This window comes from Mycteria americana, chromosome 1 (assembly GCF_035582795.1).
Source record: "Mycteria americana isolate JAX WOST 10 ecotype Jacksonville Zoo and Gardens chromosome 1, USCA_MyAme_1.0, whole genome shotgun sequence".
In the NCBI taxonomy this organism is placed as follows: Eukaryota; Metazoa; Chordata; class Aves; order Ciconiiformes; family Ciconiidae; genus Mycteria; species Mycteria americana.
Genome location: NC_134365.1, coordinates 87,530,292 through 87,551,016, shown reverse-complemented (window position 1 = coordinate 87,551,016; position 20,725 = coordinate 87,530,292). Strand labels below are relative to the sequence as shown.

Genomic DNA, 20,725 nt, shown 5'->3' with positions numbered 1-20,725 from the left:
GTTTTAAAATACTATTTCAACCGGTTTACAACCTTGCTTGAAATTCTTGGAAAAATGATATGGTATCTAGGTGAGGCAAGCAATGAATCACAGAATTTAAAACACTGTTGCTCTTATATGGAAACAGGGAGAGCGAGTGTGGCAAACAAGCCATGCAGCCTTTGGACTGCCTGGAGGGCTTGGTCTCCTCTTTCACATAAGCTCCCGAAAAAGCACAGCTCTTCTCCTAAATCCTTACTTTGCATCCAGACACTATGCCTGCAGATGGCACCACAGCAAGGCCCCTCCGGACAGATGGAAAAGCTAGCTCAGTGGCTAGCCTGTCCAAGAACTGCAATTCTGTCCTAAAAATCTTTTGTCAATTTGAAAAATTGACATATATGACTGTGAATGGCATTGGGATAAAGATGGGAGATCTATGGCAGCTGCTTCTCTCTCTGGAGAAGAGCATTCTCCTAAGTAGGGGAGCTCTAGGTTTGCTCTTAAAGCATTCCTAGCGAAAACTGCTAGAAATCCTTGGTCAGGGAAGGCAGGTGCTCAGACAGACATAAAGAGGCTCTTGTTCAGTGCAGGAGCTAAAAGCGATTGTGCTACTCTGCTGGGACAAACCAGCTCTAAGAGCAGCTGCGATAAGCCAGAATCCATCCTGGTTTATGAACACCTTGCAAGGGGAAGGTATAGAAAGACACTGATCCTGGCCAAAGGCTTGACTGCATTGTTTGACTGGCCAGGTACTAGGGCTTGCTGTGCTGGGCCGGGCCATCGTGGGAAAGGGATGCACCTGGATATGGGTTCACTCCTTTGCAGGGCTGTGCTGACACAAAGCTCTCCAGCTGACCCATGGGACAATGTCTCTGATGGGCAGCCAACCACATCTAGGGGTGGTAAGCTGCACCTTTTGTTTTCTTTTTTAAGACAGGAAATTCAAGTGATGCTGCAGTATGGTAATTAGCAGTGGTGTTACAGGAAAACTCCCTTTTATGGCAAATTTGAATGTTTGAATGAAACTAGTTTATACTTCATTGGCATTTGCATTCACTACCATGCATGCATTACTCCCCAAGAAATGGCTAGTTGTCCTCAGACCACCTTCTCAAGATGTCAGCATGAAACTTCAGCATTAAGGAAGATGCCATGTAGTGAAAATCATCTTGAGCAGATGTGGAAACTAATTAAGCTTGCTTGAAAAAGCACACCAAAATGTAACAAAATGGTGACTGCATAAAGACAGTAAAAAAAGTCTCAGACATTTAAAGCATACTCTGTCCACTTCTGAAGTAAATGAGTCTTTGAGCAAAGCAATTAACAAAATCTGTGCAAGGAAGAGGAGATACAGGTCTCTGACAAGAAAGACTATGATGCAAGGCATATATTGGACAGTTGTATAAGACAAACGTCTTAAATGATAATGTTCCAAACTCCTTTGTATCAGATGCCATTCACAAAATGCAGGTTCATGACTTAAACTCAGGGTATGCAAATACCCCTGTGGGTACCAGCAGTACTTGCAGAAAGTGGGCATTTAATCAAAAACAAGCTGCCTACCTTTGGGCAATTGTACTGTATACACACTGCAAACCCAAATAATTTGTTACTTACTCTTCTGAGCTGAATGTAATTTCTTCCTACAGGACATTTCTTACTACAGAACAGCTAACTTACCTCCATATATTATCTTACTATAGAAGTGTCATCTTCTGGAGGGAGTTATTCTCAATTAAATGTTCCTAGAATGAACACTAGTACTGGGTTATACTTTACTGCATAAGACTTGAAAAGGCAGCTGTCAAAAAGCTGAAGCTGTAGTCAAATGAAAACAGAAGACAAACTCATAAATACTAGCAAATTAAACTTAAGACCCTAAAAAAAAGGTAGGTTTTTAGGAAACTATGTGACAAATAGAAAAGGTAGTATGAAACCTTTTTCAAATGCATCTTGGAGACAAGAAAGCTGCCAAAAAGCTGTAAAATGGTGTGGGAGTGATTAGGGAAGCTAAGGCCATGGCAGAAAAGTAAAACTGATGTTTTGGCATCAGAGGAGCTTTGAGGTACTCCCAGACAAGAGATTTTCCTCAGCAGTGATGAGACAAAGCCACCATTGCAAACCGCAGTGTCAGGACTTGAGAACATGTCCGTGACGTGAAGGGCAGCAAACCCTCACTACCAGCTGCCAGACTCAGATGGTCTCCAGCATGAAATGGATGAACAGGTAACTGCACTGTAATTCACCACTCACATCAGACTCCCATGTGATGAAAAGCAACTGGATTTAGGAAAAAACAAACTGTCAAAACTTTTCAAAGAACCTGAACTGCCCCAGGACAGGGAAGACCACCCTCTCCAGGCTGAAAACTAGGGGTAAGCGCTGGTGGTGACTGAGAGAGAAGGTGTGAGTGGCCAGTGTCCGAGGACATCTGCCCCAGGGTTGTTTCCATTCAACACCTTCAAAACGATTTGGAGCATGGGATTCCAAGATTATGCAAAATGATGCAGAACACTCAACACTGAATCAGCCTGTGGAAAGGTGCAGAAGGATCTTGTGACCAAGTGACTGGGTTATTAAAATGGTGGGTGAAATTCAAGGTTGCTAAATGAGAAGTAATACATGTAGTGGGGGGACAACTCTCACATTGCATGTCTCAAAGCCCCCCTGTAACATTGCCCAACTCTCCACCAAACAAGCAAGCAACCTGTGTTGGCCTTGCTCTGAGTCCTGGGACAGAAAAAAAATAGGTGGTTTGTAATCTCTGTAATCTCCAGCTTTTTAGTTACTGAGTTGGGTACTGGTTTAGGTGCTGGACCCCAAGCAGACACTGAAATCTCACTGAATGCACATGGCCTCCAGCTTCCTCATCTCCTCAGACTCCTAATATGCCTTTCTCAGCCTGACTAAACCACCATCTAAGACCATCATCATGAAGTGGCTTTAGGCACTGGGCAAAAACGCTCACTCACCTTTTTATTTTTTAAGGAGCAACTAACTAAACTTTTTACTCTCAAAACGTGTTTTGTTTTTTTTTTTTTTCTCTTTTTTTCTCCAGACTGGAATCATGGTTAGGAGTCTTTGCTCCATCTACTCCAACTTGTGATGCAAAGCAGGACAAAGCACACCAATGTCACATGGGGATAAAAGATGTTTAAAGATGCCATCAGCTTCAGCATCTGGCTGAGAACTCACACGAGGTTGCTTGTGAGCCGTGCTCCCTAAGGCTTTCCAGCTCCCCTGTTGTCCCAGGGATGGGTAGTCATGGGTGTTTCTTGCTCTTAGATATATCTATGCATAGCTTAGATGGCTTAGATTAGCTTAGATAGGTTCATGGCAACAGAACCTATGTTTTGACTCTATTTAAAAATATATTTTAATGCCTCTTGGCATTTTTGACTGAGATATTTACTCCTTTTGAGAGTCTCTATAATTTCTATGTATCAAAAATAGTATCAGTTGTGTCTGTCAATTCCTTGTCCCTCCATAAACCTGTGCAGATTTTTTTTCCATTCCTTTGTGATTTCTACCTTCCTCCCCTCTCCACTGGTTTCTCATTGGTTTTTGTACATGGCCTGTCAGACTAATCACTGACATCATTTGTTGACCCATCCACCCAGTCTTTTTTAAATGCCCTCCCCACAGCATTTAAAAATTGACATCAGCAAACCATGAATTTCAGCAGCCAGTGCTTTTTCATCACCACTGAGGTTACAGTGCTTTGCAAAACATCATTTGCAGGAATGCAGCAACAGTGCTGTGCTTTTTTTTTTCCCCAGTATCACTTACTCCATCTCCCCAAACAGCCTCAGGCTTTGTACGGTGGCTTTTTCACTGCTATGGCACCCTGTGCACCTCTCCACATTAGTGTGCTCTAGGTCATCTGCACCTGGAAATGTAGAAGTGTTTATTCTGAGAAGGTCCTGTCATGGATCCTCCTTAATTGCTAATGGCCTGGAAAGTGCTTCATCATTCCCCCCGACCACATTCTGCTTTTTTTCAAATACAGAACACAGACATATCTGGTGAGTACTTCTCTTTTTTGCCTTATTTTGGTTTTTTTTTTCAATTTCAGCCAATAAAAAAGGTTTATATTACTGCTAGGATTGATTTTTCTTTAAATATAACTAGAACAACTTGTTAGTATCCTTAGACATCCAGCTATTGCTATTTTTTTCTTGAAGTGATATGGGTAGCTGAAGACCTTTTTTATACAGCTGAATTATTTTCTTGTCCCTTTATTCCTTTTCCCCCACCCACAGTTGCTGTAGTTGTTACAAGGTTTATTTTTATTAATTAAGGTCAGGCTATATTATTATTTTTATTAGTTATTCTTATTTCTAAGTACTATTGTCACATGGCCACTTATTCAAGGAAGTAGTTTACTGAAAGCTATCTTCTCATATGTACTAAATCATAGCTTTTTTTGATAACTGGAAAAACTCTCTTCTTTCCAAAGATCTCCCACTTAATCATACTTTTTAAATACCTCCTCTAAACAACTTCACTGTAAGAAAAGGCTACATAACACCATGACATTCTCTGTTATGGCATTTTTGTCCTGGGTGATGTCTTGATTTGTTTCTCAGTTGATCCCTTGTCTTTAAGCAACCATCAATCCTAACCCAGTCTTCATCTGTCATAAGGACATCTAAAATCATTGCCTTTCTTGGGCATGCCATCATTTGTAAGTTGATGAGAAATTCTCCATGGCACAGCATATTCTTTGGTATCCCCAGCCAAAGTCTCCCATGACAACATAATTTTCCTTTTCACACAAAGCAGAGAGGTACTTACAAAATAAATCACCATGGTTTATCTGGGGATTCAGGAGTATATATAAAAAACCTTTCAATGCCTTGATGAAATTGTGTGTCAGAGCATGTTGTTCGGCTGTTAGCTCTAGAGTAAATGTGATTTTTAGCACAGCTTGCAACCCCAATTCACAATTGCTTTTGCCTATTCCACCTTTACCCAACAGGTTAGACTGGTGAGCTAGCAGTTCTACGATGTGGCTGTGAACATGAAAAATATCAATTAACCACATTTCTTCCTACCCTGAGAATTTCTATTTCCTCTTGCACCTTGCTCAGATGCAGTCTGCCATCGAAGCTGAAAATGCTACCTCTTTCCATCTGTTGTGATATTGGTACAGCTTGATCATGCTGATCGCAATTGGATCAGCTTGAGCTCCTTTTCCATAGTGTTACCTTAGTACCTTTCCAGCTCTTACAGCTGCTCTCCAAGCTATGAAATCTATACCACCCTCTGCCAGAGGACCTACAACATCCTCTCCTTGTTCCGATCCCAAGAGAAAGTGGCCCAAGCATTTAGAAAATTCACATCTAAAACACCTCTCACAGTCTCATACATCACTAGAAGATTTTTCAGTGGTGACTGGGCTTCCCTTAAAGCTGTCTGTAGCCCATCCAGTTCTCCATGCTGTCTTAGTATTGCTCCCAGCATTAATCACCATGCATAGGGGCTTGCCAGATGTTTTCAGGAGCCTGTCCATGCATCACCCAGGTGCATCTCCAAGGAGACAGCACTCCACTGTGTTCTGCATTAATTCTGACCTCACCTCTCACAAGGAGGTTTCTTACCCATAACCAGAGTATTTGACATACTTGATCATCATGTGCAAGTTCTGGGACATTCTGTGCCACAGGTACCTGAGATAGCAACAACCATAAACGTATAGAGTATGGCCTTCTCGAGAACAAACGAAGCTTTTGTAGCAGAGGTAGGAGGCTTAGGAAAGCCAATCTCCCAGCTCAGATCTAGAAACAAGAACAACTTTCTATGCAGCTTTGATCTCTCCTACCTCTTGGCTAAGAAACAAGATAAACAGAATAATAAATAGGTTACCAGGGAATCAAAAGTTGCTCCAGCAAAGGCTGTCAGCATCGCATTTAGGTCCATCTAAGGAATCCTGAAATGGGGAAAAACTAACTCACACAACACAGTCGTGTGGGATGGGTGACAAAGCACCTTCAGCAGAAGAGTGCTGGGTGGAAAATACAGGACCTTAACTGAATGGACAGACAAGTCAGACCCTTTCAGTTCTGAGATATGATCTAAAATAGATGGGATCCAAGAACGAGTGAAGGGAGGGAGTGGGCTTGCTTAACACAGGGAAGAAGATCTGGGCTACTTAGTGGTTAGGTTGACTGAACCCTCTCTAGAGCCAGTAAGAACATCCCACATCCATGCGGTGAGGTGCAAGGAGGGCAATGCTCCCCGCCCTCTCTGTGGGAAAATCTGGTAGTCTTCATCAAGAAACTCATTGGGCCTGGTTTCAGAGCTACCTTGACAGACAGGGTCTCTGAGGATGAGAGCTCACCTTTCAGACAAGTCCTAGGGAACTTCACTAGAGAAGGGGCAGGGGAGGCGACTGCATGCCACAGGATCAGAAATGCATTCAGCAGGGAGCCAGGGCTCATTTCTGCAAAATGCCTGGCACCATCTGTTGAAGTCCCTTGCCAAGAGGCTGATCTCAGCACAGGGAGCTCGGAGCAGAAGCCACGGCAGAGAACTGCATCTCTCACCCCAGCTCAAAGGCTGATCGTGTCCCTCAGCACCTCATGGAGGCAGGATGCTCACAAGTGGGTCTGTCCCAGCCCAGGGAGAGCTCTTGCTTCAAGGGGGCATTTTTTCTGCCACTCCGACTGCTGATATAAAAGTTGTGCCTGTCCTCACCTAGACACAACAGTCCAACTGTTGGGGAGGGAGAAGCCAGAGCAATCACTAGCATGTTTCCAGATTGCCCGAGAAAGTCTCTGCCAACATGGACTTCTGTAGGGTGGGGAAGCTGAACCAGCCTCCCTAAATATTCAGTGAGAGGACCTCACTGCCAATCCCGAGAGACATGATCCTAAAAGGATGGTCTTGGACAAAAGTTCATGGAGGTCACCAGACAGCAGACACAGTCCCAAAATGGATGCTGACAGAGGGACTGCCCAGATGCATCCTGCCATGGAACTTCATTCAGTAAGACACATCCGTGCTTGGACTGTAATTGGGCAATAAACATTCACATTAATGCATGGACACCAAGTGAGACAGGACTTTGCTCCCTGCATGCCAAGGTCTGCTTTGATACACTAAGGATCATACTAGACACAGCTGCAACACGCTCACGAGTGAGCATGGCCAGATGGAAAGAGTAACTGACCGGCTCCTCCAAAGTTAGTTTCATCAATTCATCACCTTGGTCAAGAATAGGAAAAGGCCCACTCCATCCATGGCCAAGCTGCCCCTGTAACCAAGTCTTTCAGAAAGTTTAGGCCAAACAAAGATTTTTGAATGGGCTGGGGTCTAAGGGTAAATGAGATACCATTATTCCCTGTGAGATGAATACAGACCAGCAGGTGTTCAGAAAGATCAAGCAGCCAAGACCTGGGTCTTCACTAGACAATTTCTTCTGATATTGCTTCCTGAGCAGGCACTGCTGAGAGGTCTCCTGGAAAAGCGATGAGGTTAGGGGCATGAGAAGCAACACAGTGCTGAGCAGTTCCTAGATGCCACAGTTACCAGCAACGCTCATGGTGGAGAAAAGCAAGCTAGATACTCCCCAAAGAATGGGGAGGAGCCCACAGAGAAGAGTTAAATAGATGGAAGGTCCACATCTCCTCATATCCAGCATCAAAGATGTGGGGTCACCACTGGTGGACAGATAGATGCAGGGGAGACGGTCTGGCTAACATTGGAGGCCTTGGGCTGTGCTTCCCATGCTGAGAAATTGCTGAGGCAAAGGATCAGTGTTGCATGTTCTGCCAATGAGATCTCAGGGGCTGTCACACTGGTGGGGGAATGGAGCCTATTGCTGGTGATACAATTCACCAGAGAACAGCATCTTGCATACATGGGTGGGGGAGATCTCAGTTGCACTACAAATGAAGGTCTAACAAGCAGTGTGGGACTGGGGTCCCCATGTGTCCTGGTACACAGGCGCCTGGCAGCACCAGCTGCTCCTCTGGGCAACGACTGCTCAAGGCAGAGACATTGGTCCTTCTGCTTGAAAGGTGCATCATGCTTGAAATCTCTCAGGGTACATGCTCTACAGTCCTGTGGGTTTCTTAAGCAGTACCAAGAGGCCAAGGTACATGTCATGGATTATGCACGGGGGAAGCCAGTCTTAGCCAGCCACTCACAAGAGATCTCCACAGCAAAGAAAGAGCAGAAAACGCTGCAAAGACACATACAGGAAAAGGGATTAGCATGAACCAGAAAAGCCTCTGGGCAGGAAAGAAAGTGATCCCTGATCCTATGTGTGAGGCATCATCACTCAAAAGAAAAAGCCCAGATTAAAATATTTCCTCTGGCTTTAGCTCTTTTAGGAAGAAAAATAAAAAGGGAGGATGGAAAGAAACAGAAGCAGTCGGGCAAGGTGGCATGGAGGTGAGGCCCATGGCAAACGCCCTGTCTCAGGGCAGGCACTGAGGCACACACATCCCATCCGCCTGCACAGCCACATACAGCCAGCATGGGGGGAGCACACCTCTGCTGCTATCCAGCACCCTGCTGCTCCTGTGAAACGCTCTCCCAGCTTCCCCATAAGAGGTGAAGATGGCACTCGGGAGTTGGAGCCCAGCCGCAGCAGACCATCAGCTGAGGAACTGCCATTTCCTGGCGCCAGCAGCAGTGCCCCAGCTGCACCCTGGCCTGGAGGTTTTGTCAGCTGCTAACTTCTGCCATTTGCAAGGCCTCCCCTCTCCACCGGCTCTAACCAGCCAGCTTAGCCCACACTGAAACGCCAACACGTGCCTTAACACATCTTGCAGGCACAGGCAGAGGACCTCACCCTGCCCAAACGCCAACCCTCTGCACTGCGGTGCACAGATGTGCCAGTCCTCACAGCTCAAGTGCATGGCAGCAAGCCAAATCTACAGAGATAAACTGTTGCATCCCTCAGCCCCTATTTTAACTACCTTATCTAATCCTAGAGATGATCCAAAAACTCTACTTCCATCTCCTTTCTCTTCCCTTCAGGACCTGTTGTGAGAAGCGTTTTTCTCTGGAGCTTCACTTGCCTTGGCTGTGCAGCCTGGGTCCACTGCTCAGCAGACAGTCCTGGAAAACACTGCCTCTCAGCAGGCTGCTCATCCCCTCCTGCCACTCTGTCAGGCCCCAGCCTTCCGTCACCGGAGAAGCATGTGTAACGGCCAGCCAGGCAAGTGCTACAAGAGATGGTGGGACAGTGGAACCCCCACTGCGGTTACACCGAGGTTGGACATGGGACTGAGGGCAGGCAAGAAGATGCTCTGGGATGCCCTGGTGTGGCAGAGGAGACCAGGCGTTGGGAGAGGAAGGTCCACAAGTCATGAGCCACATTCAGCTTCACTTGCAATCCCTCAGCATCAGTGATACTCCAGGTTAAGAACAAGGTAGCCCACGCAGCACCAGTGCTATACATGGCCCATTGAGGGCCAGCGGCTCCCAGAACAGGGATCTCACTACTGTCCCATCTGGCAGGCCCAAGGGATGGGAGTGTCCCATGGGAGGCCCCCATTGATGTGGGCTTGGGGGTCTGGTGGAGGACACCCCCCTGCCTCAAGCTGCACGGCGCCCATGGCAGCACAGGGAGAACCTACACCCGGCGAAGCTGTAGAAAAGGAAACTGTCCCATTTAATGACCCCTGACCCCCGTAAAACAGACGTGAGCACACCGCCGACGTGTGGCAAAGCAAAGTGCACGGTGGGTGGGACTTGGGCCCCACCCCGGAGGGGGCGGGGGGGCTCGGGGTGCCTGGAGCAGCATGGGGACCAGCCAGGTGCCCGGCCAGCAGCAAGGACAGAGAGAGCCCCAGGCTCGGTCCAGTTGGCACCAGTGTCAGGTCCAGTTTGCAGGGAGGTACGGCTCTTGTTCGGCTCTGTGTGGCGCAGGGAGGGCAGGGGCAGGTCAAGTGTACCAGGACAGAGGCCTGAGGAGGTGGGTCTGGGGGGTCCTGGGGACAGGTCCTGGAGAACACCGCTGTGGCAGGTGTGGACCATCCCTGCCTGAACTGTGGTTTAACCAAAGCAGGGGAAGGGAATAGAGAAGGAGCTGGAGGCTGAGCGGCCCAGGTGAGGGCCCTCAGGTCTATCTAGCTATTCCCATTTGCAAGATATCCGGTGGCGAGGGGGTGTGGGATCTGCCAAGCACCCCAAAACGGGAGTGAGCCCGGGCAACAGACGTTTACCAGCAGCTCAACATCCCTGACAGTCTCTCCCAGGTATGGCTCAGGCACCCCCATGCCAGGAAGGGGGTCCGAGGGAGCAGGGCCTCCCCTTATTATCTGATGGAAGCATCGCTGTGGGGGTCGCGGTCAGACTCCTCACTCTCCTCGTTCGGGGCTGACTCGCTGTTGGAGGCCGGGGTGAAGGCAGGAGACTTTCTGCGGAGAAGAGTAAAGGGCAGCGGTCAGAGCACTGCCCAGGAGGAGGGAAAGGACCAGTTTGGTGTGGGCAGGGGGCACCAGAGCAAGGAGGAGAGAAGCTGAAGTACTCCTCTCGCTCCCCTGGGGCATGCATGGGTTCGTGGGAATCCTGGGGTGCTGGGGAGGGTGTCCCAGAGGACACCAGCCGAGAGGTCCAGAGCATGAAGCAGGGCTGGGGGAGATGCCGGAGGAGCCTGCCCAGAGCAGGACCCTGCCAAGGCATGTGAGGCCAGAGGTCAGTGAAAGCCCACCACAGAGGTCCCCAGCCTGGAGCCACCCTGGCTCCACACGCCTGTGGGGACCTATACAATGTCCCTGCACAACAGCAGCTCCTCTCTCCGTCGGGGGTGTCCGGCTTCACCTGTCAAAACTGACTCCTGTGCACAGCCCACCTTCTGCAGAGGTGGCACCACAACCTGTGTGAAGGCTGGTCAGCAGGAGTCCAACAGCCTCTGGGAACTGCTCTCTCTCCATGCCACACCAGGGCAGGGCAGGAGTACCACCCTGTTTTTCAGCTCCCACTCACCACCTGGCTCCAGTCCTTGCCCACAGCACAGGTATCCCGGCCCTCCCGCTGAAGCTCACCTGTCCCCAGACTGGGTGATGAGCCGCCGGCAAGTCTCCATCTGTACATCCAAGCCTCGCTTCATGCTGCACATTTCCATGTACTCATGCAGGTGCCGGTTCATGTCATTCTTGGCCGTGGCCAGCTCCAGCTGCACAAGGGAAATGGTGCAGAGATGAGCCCAGGGCATGGTGTGGTGTAGGGCAGGGGGCATGGCCAGACCTGAGGCTGCTGCCCCCCATTACCAACTAGTTGCTCCAGTATGGTGTCTCCCTCCCCTGGGGACCCACTCCCCTATTTCACTCCCTTCTGTGCCATGTCCTTCCCACTACCTCCTCCTCCCACCTCTATTTGGTCGATGGTTTCCTGGTACTCCTTCTCACGGCTCTTGAACAGCGACTCTGTGTCCTTGATCACCTTCTCCAGGCTGTCATCCTGCTGTTGGGGAGAGCAGACGGCATGTTTAGAGGCAGGGAGGCGTCCAATATGAGGAACCAAAGGCAAGAGAGAGAGAAATCAGAGAAAGAACTGGCAGCACTGGGAAAAGAAGAAGAAACATAAGTGGTGTAGTATAAGTAAGTCACGAGTCAGTCCTGCCAACACGGCGTAGAGACCCAGGACTCGCCACACTGGGCAGTGAGCATGTCAGCTCAGAACAAGCCCAGCAATGCATAGAAGCTTTGGAGAGCACAGACCGTCCCCAAGCACGACACATCCCCAGGTGACTGCCAAGGGCCGAAGATGCGGGATGGCAAGGGCTTTGGCCAGACATTGAGGCCTCTGTTTGGGCAGTGTTGCTGCACAGCAGGCAGGTGGGCTGGAGAGCCCGAGCAAGGGACCACCAGAGACCAGACCAGCCAGAGGAGGTCTTCTCTTCTGGGAGGGCTGTGGCTCTCCCCACACACGTGGACCATGCCCTCAGCACATTTTTCAGGCTACAGGTCCCTGGTCTGTCTAACAAGGAGACCTTCACAAGGATGTGGTAACATATGCACATAGAGAAGATGGGGTGCAGAGGGGAAGCATCTGTACAGGCCTGCAAGGGATGCAGGGGCTGAAGTCTGGTCTTTGAGGGAGTATCTTCCCAGCCTCAGGCATGACTGAGTGTCCCAACCCAGGGCTGGATCCTCGAGGGGACCTGACACCACCGTTACCTCCCCCTGCACCTCTGCAGCTGCAATAGCATATCCAGAGAAGTCCTCCCAGAGGAGCAGCGTTTCTTCTGTCTCCTCCCACGTGAGGCTGTCACAGTCATCCTCAAAGTCATATTCCCTCCTGGGGGCAAGGGAACAGCATGTCAGCACCCAGCAGGAAAATCCCAGCAGGCAGGGCAGGGAGGGGGCCGCATCAATGCCGAAAGCCTTGCACCCGCTCACAGGCAGGGCTGCAGCTCTTGGAGGTCTGGCCAGGGAGAGCTCAAGTGTGCCCAAATCCAACAGTTGATGGGGAAGGGGCTGGCTTTATGGTCAGAAGCCCCAGCAAATTCAGGCAGGGACTCCTGAAAGGCGGGAAGTGGGGGCAAGAGGAGGGGAGCTGGAACAGCTCCCACCCACGGTATGGGTGGGCTCAGGTCTCCTGGGGGGTCAGTCCCACTGCGCTGCAGAGCACAGGGTGTAAATACCCCGTGGCAGCACCTCCCCTCTCGCCCTCCCCTGGGAAGGGGAGCTGCAGTCCATCCCTGCCCTCCCCATCCCAGGCACCGGCAGGGAGCCTGGTGCCAGAGCTTTGCTCAATGCCGGCGGCAGAGGTGCGGAGCAGCCGCACTCACAGCTGGTTCAGCATCCTCTGCATTTCCTCATTGATACTCATGGCCGTGGTCTCATCCTCCTCTTCCTCTTCAGGTTTTCGGGAGGCATCGCTCTCCGACAGCGAGGTGTCTTCATCACTGACCTGCTTGCGCTCCCGCTTCCGCCCCACCGAGGCTGGGACCTTAACGGGAGACAAGTGCAGAGACTACAGAAACGAGGCCGGGTCCGAGGTTGGGAGCAGGTAGTTGAGAGGAGATGGAGGGGAAAGGAATGATGGAGGGACAGAAAGGCAGGGAAAGAGAAAGACAGAAAGACAGGAAGACAGGAAGGAAGACAGGAAGAAAAGTAAGAGAGAGAGAGATGGGCTCATTATGATCAGGTTAAAGATGATGCAATGGATAAAATATGGTTTTAGCATTTTCTAAAATTAAAACTAAGCAACTAAAGATGGAATCTATGAATCTGATGAGAAAAAACAATGTAGTTTTACTGCAGAAAAACTCAAATTGCCCACCACCCCAGTCCAGAGACAGGGAAACACAGTGACATAAACAGGAAAAAAGAGACAGAGTCTGAAAAAGGTGAAATATGTCAATATTTACAGTCCAACCTTATTTATAGAAAGTTTAAAATTTGTACACTTTCCCAACTGAATGGAACTAACCAGTTGCTTCTGTAGGGACAAAGAGAGCGAGACAGAAAGGCAGCAACATCCAGAAAGAGAAGAGAGACACAGACAGAGAAGAGGGACAGAGAGAAGATGACGGAGAGGGGAAGGGGAAGGAGAGAGATGGAGTTAGAGACAGACAAGCAACTCGTCTCCCTCCTGCAGCTGCTCCCCTACCACTGCGGGGTCCCCGGGCCCAATACAACAGGTCAGTGAGAGGTTGAGGGGACTCTCAATGCCCAAAGCAACATCTGGAGCTTTCCACCTCCTCTCCATGCCTTTTCGCCTGGTCCTCCCAAGAGAGACAGAGAGCAAGGGACAGCAAGGAGTGAGGGTGAGGGTGACCAAACGTCTCCCCTAGGCTGGTGTTGCCTCTTCTACCTCCTTCGGGAACTCTCCTCCCCAGAGCCAGTGGCTTAGCCTGGAGCAGCAGCAGGCACTTCTCACCTGAAACATCTTGATCATGTCCTCGCAGTTCCGCTGCTGTGCCACATCGCACAGCTTGGCAGTGATGTCGATACGCCGGCAGATGTCCATGTCCACCTTCATGGCCTTCTCCTGGATCTTGGTGTCCAGCTCCGTGATGTTCTGAATCCACAGTGCCACAGGAGGGGGACAAAGGAGGAAGATTAAGCAAGGCAAACAGCAGTCAGAGCCCCCACGTTTCCCCCTGCGCTGCAGGACTGCACCCGCATCCCCACTTTGCTCACTGCACCCTGGACCAACCCTGCCAAACCACCTCTGTGCTGGACGTGCCCCACCAAGGAACTGCTTTTCTACGCAGCCCCACCGCTTGGGTAAGACACTGCTGCTGGGTTGGAGAGGGGTTAGGGACTCACATTGCTCATCAGTCCCTTGAAGACAACAAGCTCTGCCTTGAGCTGCTCTACCTTCATGGCCAGCTCCTCCTGGCAGGCTTCAGCCTCCTGGGCTTCCTGTCCCAGGCAGAGGGAGATGTGTAAATCAGTGTCAGCACAGGGCAGTTGGGGTACAGGGGAAGCGGGGGACAGCAATGCTCACCTCCTGCAGCTCAGTCACCCGGTCCTGAAGCTGGACACGCACCGTGTATTCCTCTTCCCACCTAGGGAGACAAAAGCGCTGGTCAGATCCCACTGGCCTCGCCTTGCTGGCTGCCGGAGAGGAGGGAGTGGCAGCTGCTCACCCCAAAGCTATCTGAGAGGGGGAGATGACGACACTGGGGTGGGAAGGAGAACAAGCCCAGGAATGCATCGCCGCTTGTTTCCAGATGACGGCAGCTGCCAAATGCCTGTCAGCCACCCTGGCCACGAACCCTGCCCCACCACGCTCTCTGCTGTCCCCACTGTGGGCTGGCCAATGGTTGCCTGCTTCGTGACAGGGGGAGCTGGGGACACCAACCACAGGCTCCACACAGCAGCTGCACTGCACGCCCTGCCACACTGGGGCTGACCCATGGCCCAGCACAGCCCACTGCCCTCTCCATCCACCCCTGAGCCCTGTGGCCTTGGGTCACATTAGGTTCAGCTCCAACACTCAATGACGGGCTTGCAGATATTGCAGAGTTGCCCCCATCTGCATCATATTTGTGACCACATTTGAATGTCTGCAGTCTTACAGTTCAGGCTGTCCAGAAGCACGAAACCCAACCTAATACCAAAATACGTTACAGTGTGAGTGGCCATGATGTGCGTCAACATGAAGGGCTGCTCTTCCGCCTGTACCAATGCAGGGCGCTGCCCTGTGCTGGGCCACACTACCTGGGCAGGGGCATGAGTAGTACTTGTACTTGGCTGTATTGCTGTGTAACAGGTTGGATTAAAGAACATTGTTTCATCCTACAAGGAAGCAGGATGGATTGTCCCAATTTATGCCAGGTTGGCTGGTGGGTACTGTATTGGGCTCTGCAGCTTTGCAAAAAAGCTGAGCTGCAAGGTGCCTGGCCTTGCTATACAAAGACACATCGCCTAGCAATTATTATATTATATTTCGCTACATGAGATCATAATCTTGGGCTGTGCTGTGGTGTTGGCCCAGTCCACGGTCTGTTGGGAGGCCACCAGGCTGTACTGCTCTTTGCTAAATGATTATCCCATAGAGCAGACGGGTTGGCACGCGCTGCGGTGCGGCATGGGGGAGGGCTGCTGCATTCTTACCCGGCTCCTGGCTCTTCTGGGAGAGCCAGATTTCTCCAAGAAAGCAGGATTTCTCTGGGAAAGCAACCAGAGCTGGGCCCTGCCTGGTGCTGTGATCTCTGGTTTCTATTTAATGCTTGCAAGGACAGACACAGGCATGGCAACCCTGCATAAGGACGTGGAAAATCTCTCCTCTTACTCACACCAGGTTTGAAAAATAAATCCTAAGCTCTAGGAGACCAGAAAGTGTACGAAAAGCCCTCACACTTGTTATTTCGGGGTTTCAGGACAATCTGATGACATGGGAGAGTCCTGGCTTATGAATGTCTAAGCTCTTAAGGCTGGCAACGCTGCTCCTTACTCAAAGACAAAGCGTGCAGTCCTCATGGTGTTGGCTCCATACCACAGCTACAGAAGGGCAGTCAAAGAGGGTTCCCATCCCTTTGGGGGAAAAGGGAGATGAAGAGAGAGGGAAGGAGAAGGTTAAAAGGTAGAACTGCCCTTATATGGGAACTGTTCAAACAAGGCCTCCCTCCCCAGGGAGAAAAATGCCTGCCACCATAAGAAAAAATTTTCAGCATCTTCCTCTGTGTGGCGCTTCCTCTCTTTTTTGGTCCCCGCCTCCCTCTGGATCTCTATATAGCCTGGACTTACTGGGGAAGTAAAGCATAGCTGCAAATCCTTGGTAGAATTCATTTCACACCAATGCTATGGAAGATGAGCGCAGATCAGATAAATGCTGATTTAAAGGCAGGAGGCAACAGCGATTCGCCCCGCAAGTGACAAATCTGCATGCTCATCCGTTAAGAACTTCTCTCCTGCTCGCCTCCTGCCTGGCTCCTTCTTCCCTGCTCCCTCCTGCAATGCACCACTCCTAATAACCTGCCTGCAGCACTGCACTCGCAGCCCAGCGTGGCCAGAGGCAGCTGCCAGCTAGAAGCAAGGCTGCCCCACACAACCCCACAGCCACCGGTGCACGCCAAGGGGAGACACACATCCTTCTTGCACCGCTGCAAGGCAGCAACCTGGCCAAAGGCTGAAATACAGGAGAAGGCAGAGAGCGAGGGCAGGAGGGTCCCAGCAGCAGACAGACCCAGCCATCTCCTTGCCGGCTACAGGCCAGCCCTCCCAAAGCTGGGGACGTGACAAGATGCAGTGCCATCCCGCCAAGTTGTCTCCTCAAGAAGTTCACTTAGCAAAATAAGCAACCCCCCCACATCTTTAAAAATCCTGTTCACTGCAAAAGGCACTGGGGTGCCTTACCCTGTGCTGCACGGTTAGTGCACACCGGTGCAGTGGGGCACCCTTCAGGCTGCTCGTGGCTTGAAGCTGCACATTTCCCTCTCTTGCAACTTTTGAGCTTCACCTTAATGGTGAATGCCCTGCAGCCTGGCGCACCTCATCGGAGGGTAATTACAGCAACAAAAGACCTTCTTGCGACCCTTTAATATATAAAAGGGGCTTGAAAAAGATGGAGAGAGACTTTTTACCAGGGTCTGTTGCAACAGGACAAGGGGGTAATAGTTTTAAACTGAAAGAGGGTAGTAGACTTAGATTGGAGATTAGGAAGATTTTTTTTACGATGAGGGTGGTGAGACACAGGAAGAGGTTGCCCAGAGAAGTTGTGGATGCCCCATCCGTGGAAGTGTTCAAGGTCAGGTTGGATGGGGCTTTGAGCAACCTGATCTAGTGAAAGATGTCCCTGCCCGTGGCAGGGTGGCTGGACTAAATGATCTTTAAAGGTCCCTTCCAGCCCAAACCATTCTGTCATCTTAACACGCTGTGCCATAACACTGCTCACCCCGTATCTCCAGCATGTGCTTGCAGCATCCAAGATAAAAACTACTTGGGAATACAGATGCAGTGGACAGCAAAACCTGATGAGACGCTCAGATCCCCAGTGCTTGGTGGCTCTGTATGATACTCACAGGCACCCTTTGCCCCTCTCCAGACGACCTAGCCTCAGTCTGCCCTTCCCAAGTGTGGCTCCTGCAAGCCTCTCTCCTGCTGCTGCTGCATCTCTTCTTGTCCCTCCCTATTACCCCCGCACCCCTCCTAGATCCCAGACTTGAATTTCAGGCCCTGCACATCCAGAGAAGCTCGTCCTGCTGCGCTGCTCTGAGTGCCATGGGGTGCACGGTGGCAACACTGCCCTGAGGAAAGCACAAGCTCAAGCACCCGAGCCATGGGTCAGAGAACCGGGAAGTCCTGCATTAACACAGTCTCTTCCCTCTGCCCCCAGGCAGGTGGCAAACGGATGACACCAGCCGTGCTGTCCCCATGACAGATCAGAGCCTACCGAGGCAGGGAGGTCTCTGCTCCTGGGGGATGTCAGTGTCAGCCCTCAGCATGGGGAAGGGTGTGGAAATGGGACCCTCCTGTCCCATTCCCTTGTTCGGGACTTGTCTGCACCCATCAGAAAGTTCCCAGTGCCAGAAAGGGTCTGGGGTTGCGGTCTGCTTTCCCCCAGCCCCTGTTAACGCAGTCCAAAAATAGATCCTGCCAACAACATTGGCCCGCAGCAGCTCGTGGTGCCCCCCTGCCTGCCCCCAGCATCCCCACTCCCTCCGTCACCCCCCCCCCGCAGCCTTCCCCAAAGCCCGCTTGCCAGAGTGGGACAACCCCAAAAAGCTCTCCTTGCTCCCAAAGTTTCAGCAGCACCAACAAACTCAACTCAGTCCCCTCCAGCTGAACCACTTTGAGCAGGTGAGGCTCGGGCCCTGGGCCAAAAAGATGGCTCCAGCTCCCTGCTATCTGATCTGAAAATGCAAGGCAAGGAGAGCTGCCCGCCCCTGGAGAAGGAGCCTGACCCCCGGCTTAATAATAAAAGGCCTTAGGTACACATGGCAATCAGTGGGAAAGAAGAGATGCCAACTCTCTCTTCCCACACATCCTGCTCAGTGCCTTCAGAGCATCCGACAGACAAATCTGCTCAGCCAAAGCCTTATAAAGCCAAAAACATAAGGTGTCATCTTGGATCCCCAGCCTTGGTCTTGGCACCAGAGCCCACAGCTGCAAAGCACAGGTCAGTGGCACGGCTCCCATGGGCAGTACGTCCCATTTCGCACCTTCAGGTATGTAATTGTTTACTTTCTAAGTGCTTCTAAAGCATCGTAAAGTGACTTGTCTTCCGCAAAAAAAGTCAGTCACTTGGGTGGTGTCAGTTGCCAGTTTCGCCCAGCACTGCGCTCTTCCCTGTGCCCTGACCCAGCGATGCCAGCCCGCTGCCTGATCTCATCCTACGTGCGGATCTGGGAGCTGCCTCGGAAACTGCCTTGAAACAAAAGCGCCACCGGTGCAATGCAAGAGCGGCGGCCGCCCCACACGGGAAAGAAGAACCGGCCAAGAGATTAGCTCTGCATTCTGCTTCGCCCTTCTCTGAGGCACGTGCCAAGCCGCAGCTATTTTGGGTCAGGAGGAAAGCCCCGGAGGAGTGGGGTGCTCACCCACAGCTCCCTGCTGCTGAGGCACAGGCTGGGAGAGCACTAGGGAGGGAAAGGGCCCAGGGGAACCAGCCACCCTGCCAAGGGGCTTCTTGGCACCTTCCTACGTATCCAGAGAGCCCTCCTCCTCCCAGCAGCCTTTTCCAACCCAAACCTGCTCACTGCTGCACGTTCACCTTCCTCACCTACCTTCCGGCTGCCCCTCCTTCCCGAGTGCTTCCGGATCCCCTCCCCTCTAAAACGCCAGCTTCTAGAGTTACATTATTTCTTCCCCACTTGGAAAGGCATTTCTAGTCCCTCATGCCAGGTTGATAAAACGGAAAAAGGCTCAGCGAGCATCCCAAGAGGGTTCAAACATCAGGAGGCAAGCGAGGAGACCCAGGCATAGATGAATGCTATCAGGGGTCCATATTTTTGCCTTACGACCCCACCTCACACTGCCTGGAGCCCACGCTCCCAGGAAGCCAGGCCAGGGCTGCCTCTCCCCCCCTGCCTGCTTCTCCCGCACCGGCGCCCACCAGATAGAGCCCTGCAGCCTCCCCGGCGACGGTTTCGGTCCCTCGGGGATGCAGATCGGGCCCCTTGCTCCCGCCGCCCCTTCTCACCTGCGCTTGTACTCGTCACGCTCCCTCTTCACCTTGGCCAGCACATTGTAGAGGGCGCGGATCTCCGGGGTGATAGTGTCGATCTGCACGCCCACCCCGTCCGGGTGGACCCAGGAGACCCCCGGTCCCTGCACCAGGGTGGTCTCCGGCCCCGGGCCCAGCCGCCGGGCTTGCGAGAAGGACCAGATGGTGCCGGGCATGAAGCGGGAGGCGGCCGGGAAGGGAGGAGGCGGCTGGGCGGGGACGCCGGGGCGGCAGCCGGTGGAACCCAGCGCCCGGGCCGGCGCCAGTCCCAGCCCCAGCCCCAGGGTGCGGATGGGGCCGACGAAGCCGGTCTGCACCGCCTGGTCGCGGCGCGGGGGTCCGCGGCCCCGGCTGCCCCCGCCGCCGCCCCTCTCCTCCAGCGCCTGCTGCAGCTGCTTCTCCAGCTGCCGGTTGCGCCGCTCCAGCTCGTGGACCTTGGCCAGGAAGCAGCGGAACCGCAGGTTCAGCGTCTTCAGGACGCTGATGTTGGAGCCCAGGTCGTTGCGGAGGGCCATAGCGGCGGGCGGCGCGGGGAAGGAAGCGGCGGGCGGCGGGGCGGCCAGCTCCTCCCCCAGGGGCTCGGCGGGGCGCGGGGCAGGCGGCGGCTCGGGGCCCGGCAGCCCCTGCTGCTCCTGCGGCAGAAGAAAGAGGTTGGGGCCGAAGAGCGGGTTCATGGCGGCGGCGGGACGGGGAGCGGGGCGCGGGGGGGAGCCGAAGCCGCCGGCGCCAATCAGGGGCCCAGCGAGGGCGGGACGCGCCGGGGAGCTGTGCCCGGCCGGCCCCGGTGGCGGGGGTGCGGCTTCCGCTGCGGCGGGGATGCGGTGGCAGCGGCGAGGCCGGAGAGCTGCTCCCCCGCCCGGCCCCGCCGGCCGGCCCCGGGCGGAGCGAGCAGAGGAGGGGACAAGGCAGAAACAGGAGGGGACAAGGCAGAAACCTCCCTTCCCTCTCCCAGCCCGTCCCGTCCCCCCACCCCGGGGGGGGAGCGGCGTGGCTTCCCCGCGCTCTCCTCCGGCGGGTTTCGGGGCTCCCCACGGGCGGTCCAGGGGGACTCCGGCTGCAGCGGGGAGGGGCCCCTCTCCAGCATCGCAAGCTGAAGTCCCGCCGGGCACCGATTCCCGCCATCAACCCGGCACCAACCCAGGGTGCCTGCGCTTTCTTTTTT

The 20,725-nt window shown here is 52.6% G+C and overlaps 1 protein-coding gene across 2 annotated transcripts; it reads right to left on the bottom strand.

The window, feature by feature from the left end:
• Positions 1-5,581: 5,581 nt before the first annotated feature.
• On the bottom strand, positions 5,582-20,433 carry IFFO1 (intermediate filament family orphan 1). 2 transcript variants are annotated; one of them, XM_075511279.1, is made up of 9 exons: positions 19,540-20,433; positions 14,401-14,461; positions 14,220-14,315; positions 13,828-13,968; positions 12,734-12,918; positions 12,120-12,240; positions 11,311-11,403; positions 10,986-11,116; positions 5,582-10,358 (listed from the first exon to the last, which is right to left on the bottom strand). In XM_075511279.1, exons 1-9 carry the CDS (start codon positions 20,235-20,237, stop codon positions 10,256-10,258), a joined length of 1,629 nt encoding a protein of 542 aa, XP_075367394.1. In that variant the 5' UTR covers positions 20,238-20,433; the 3' UTR covers positions 5,582-10,255. The 2 variants fall into 2 exon arrangements, with proteins under 2 accessions (XP_075367394.1, XP_075367395.1); XM_075511280.1 differs by having other exon boundaries at positions 12,734-12,894.
• Between the last annotated feature and the right edge of the window lie 292 nt (positions 20,434-20,725).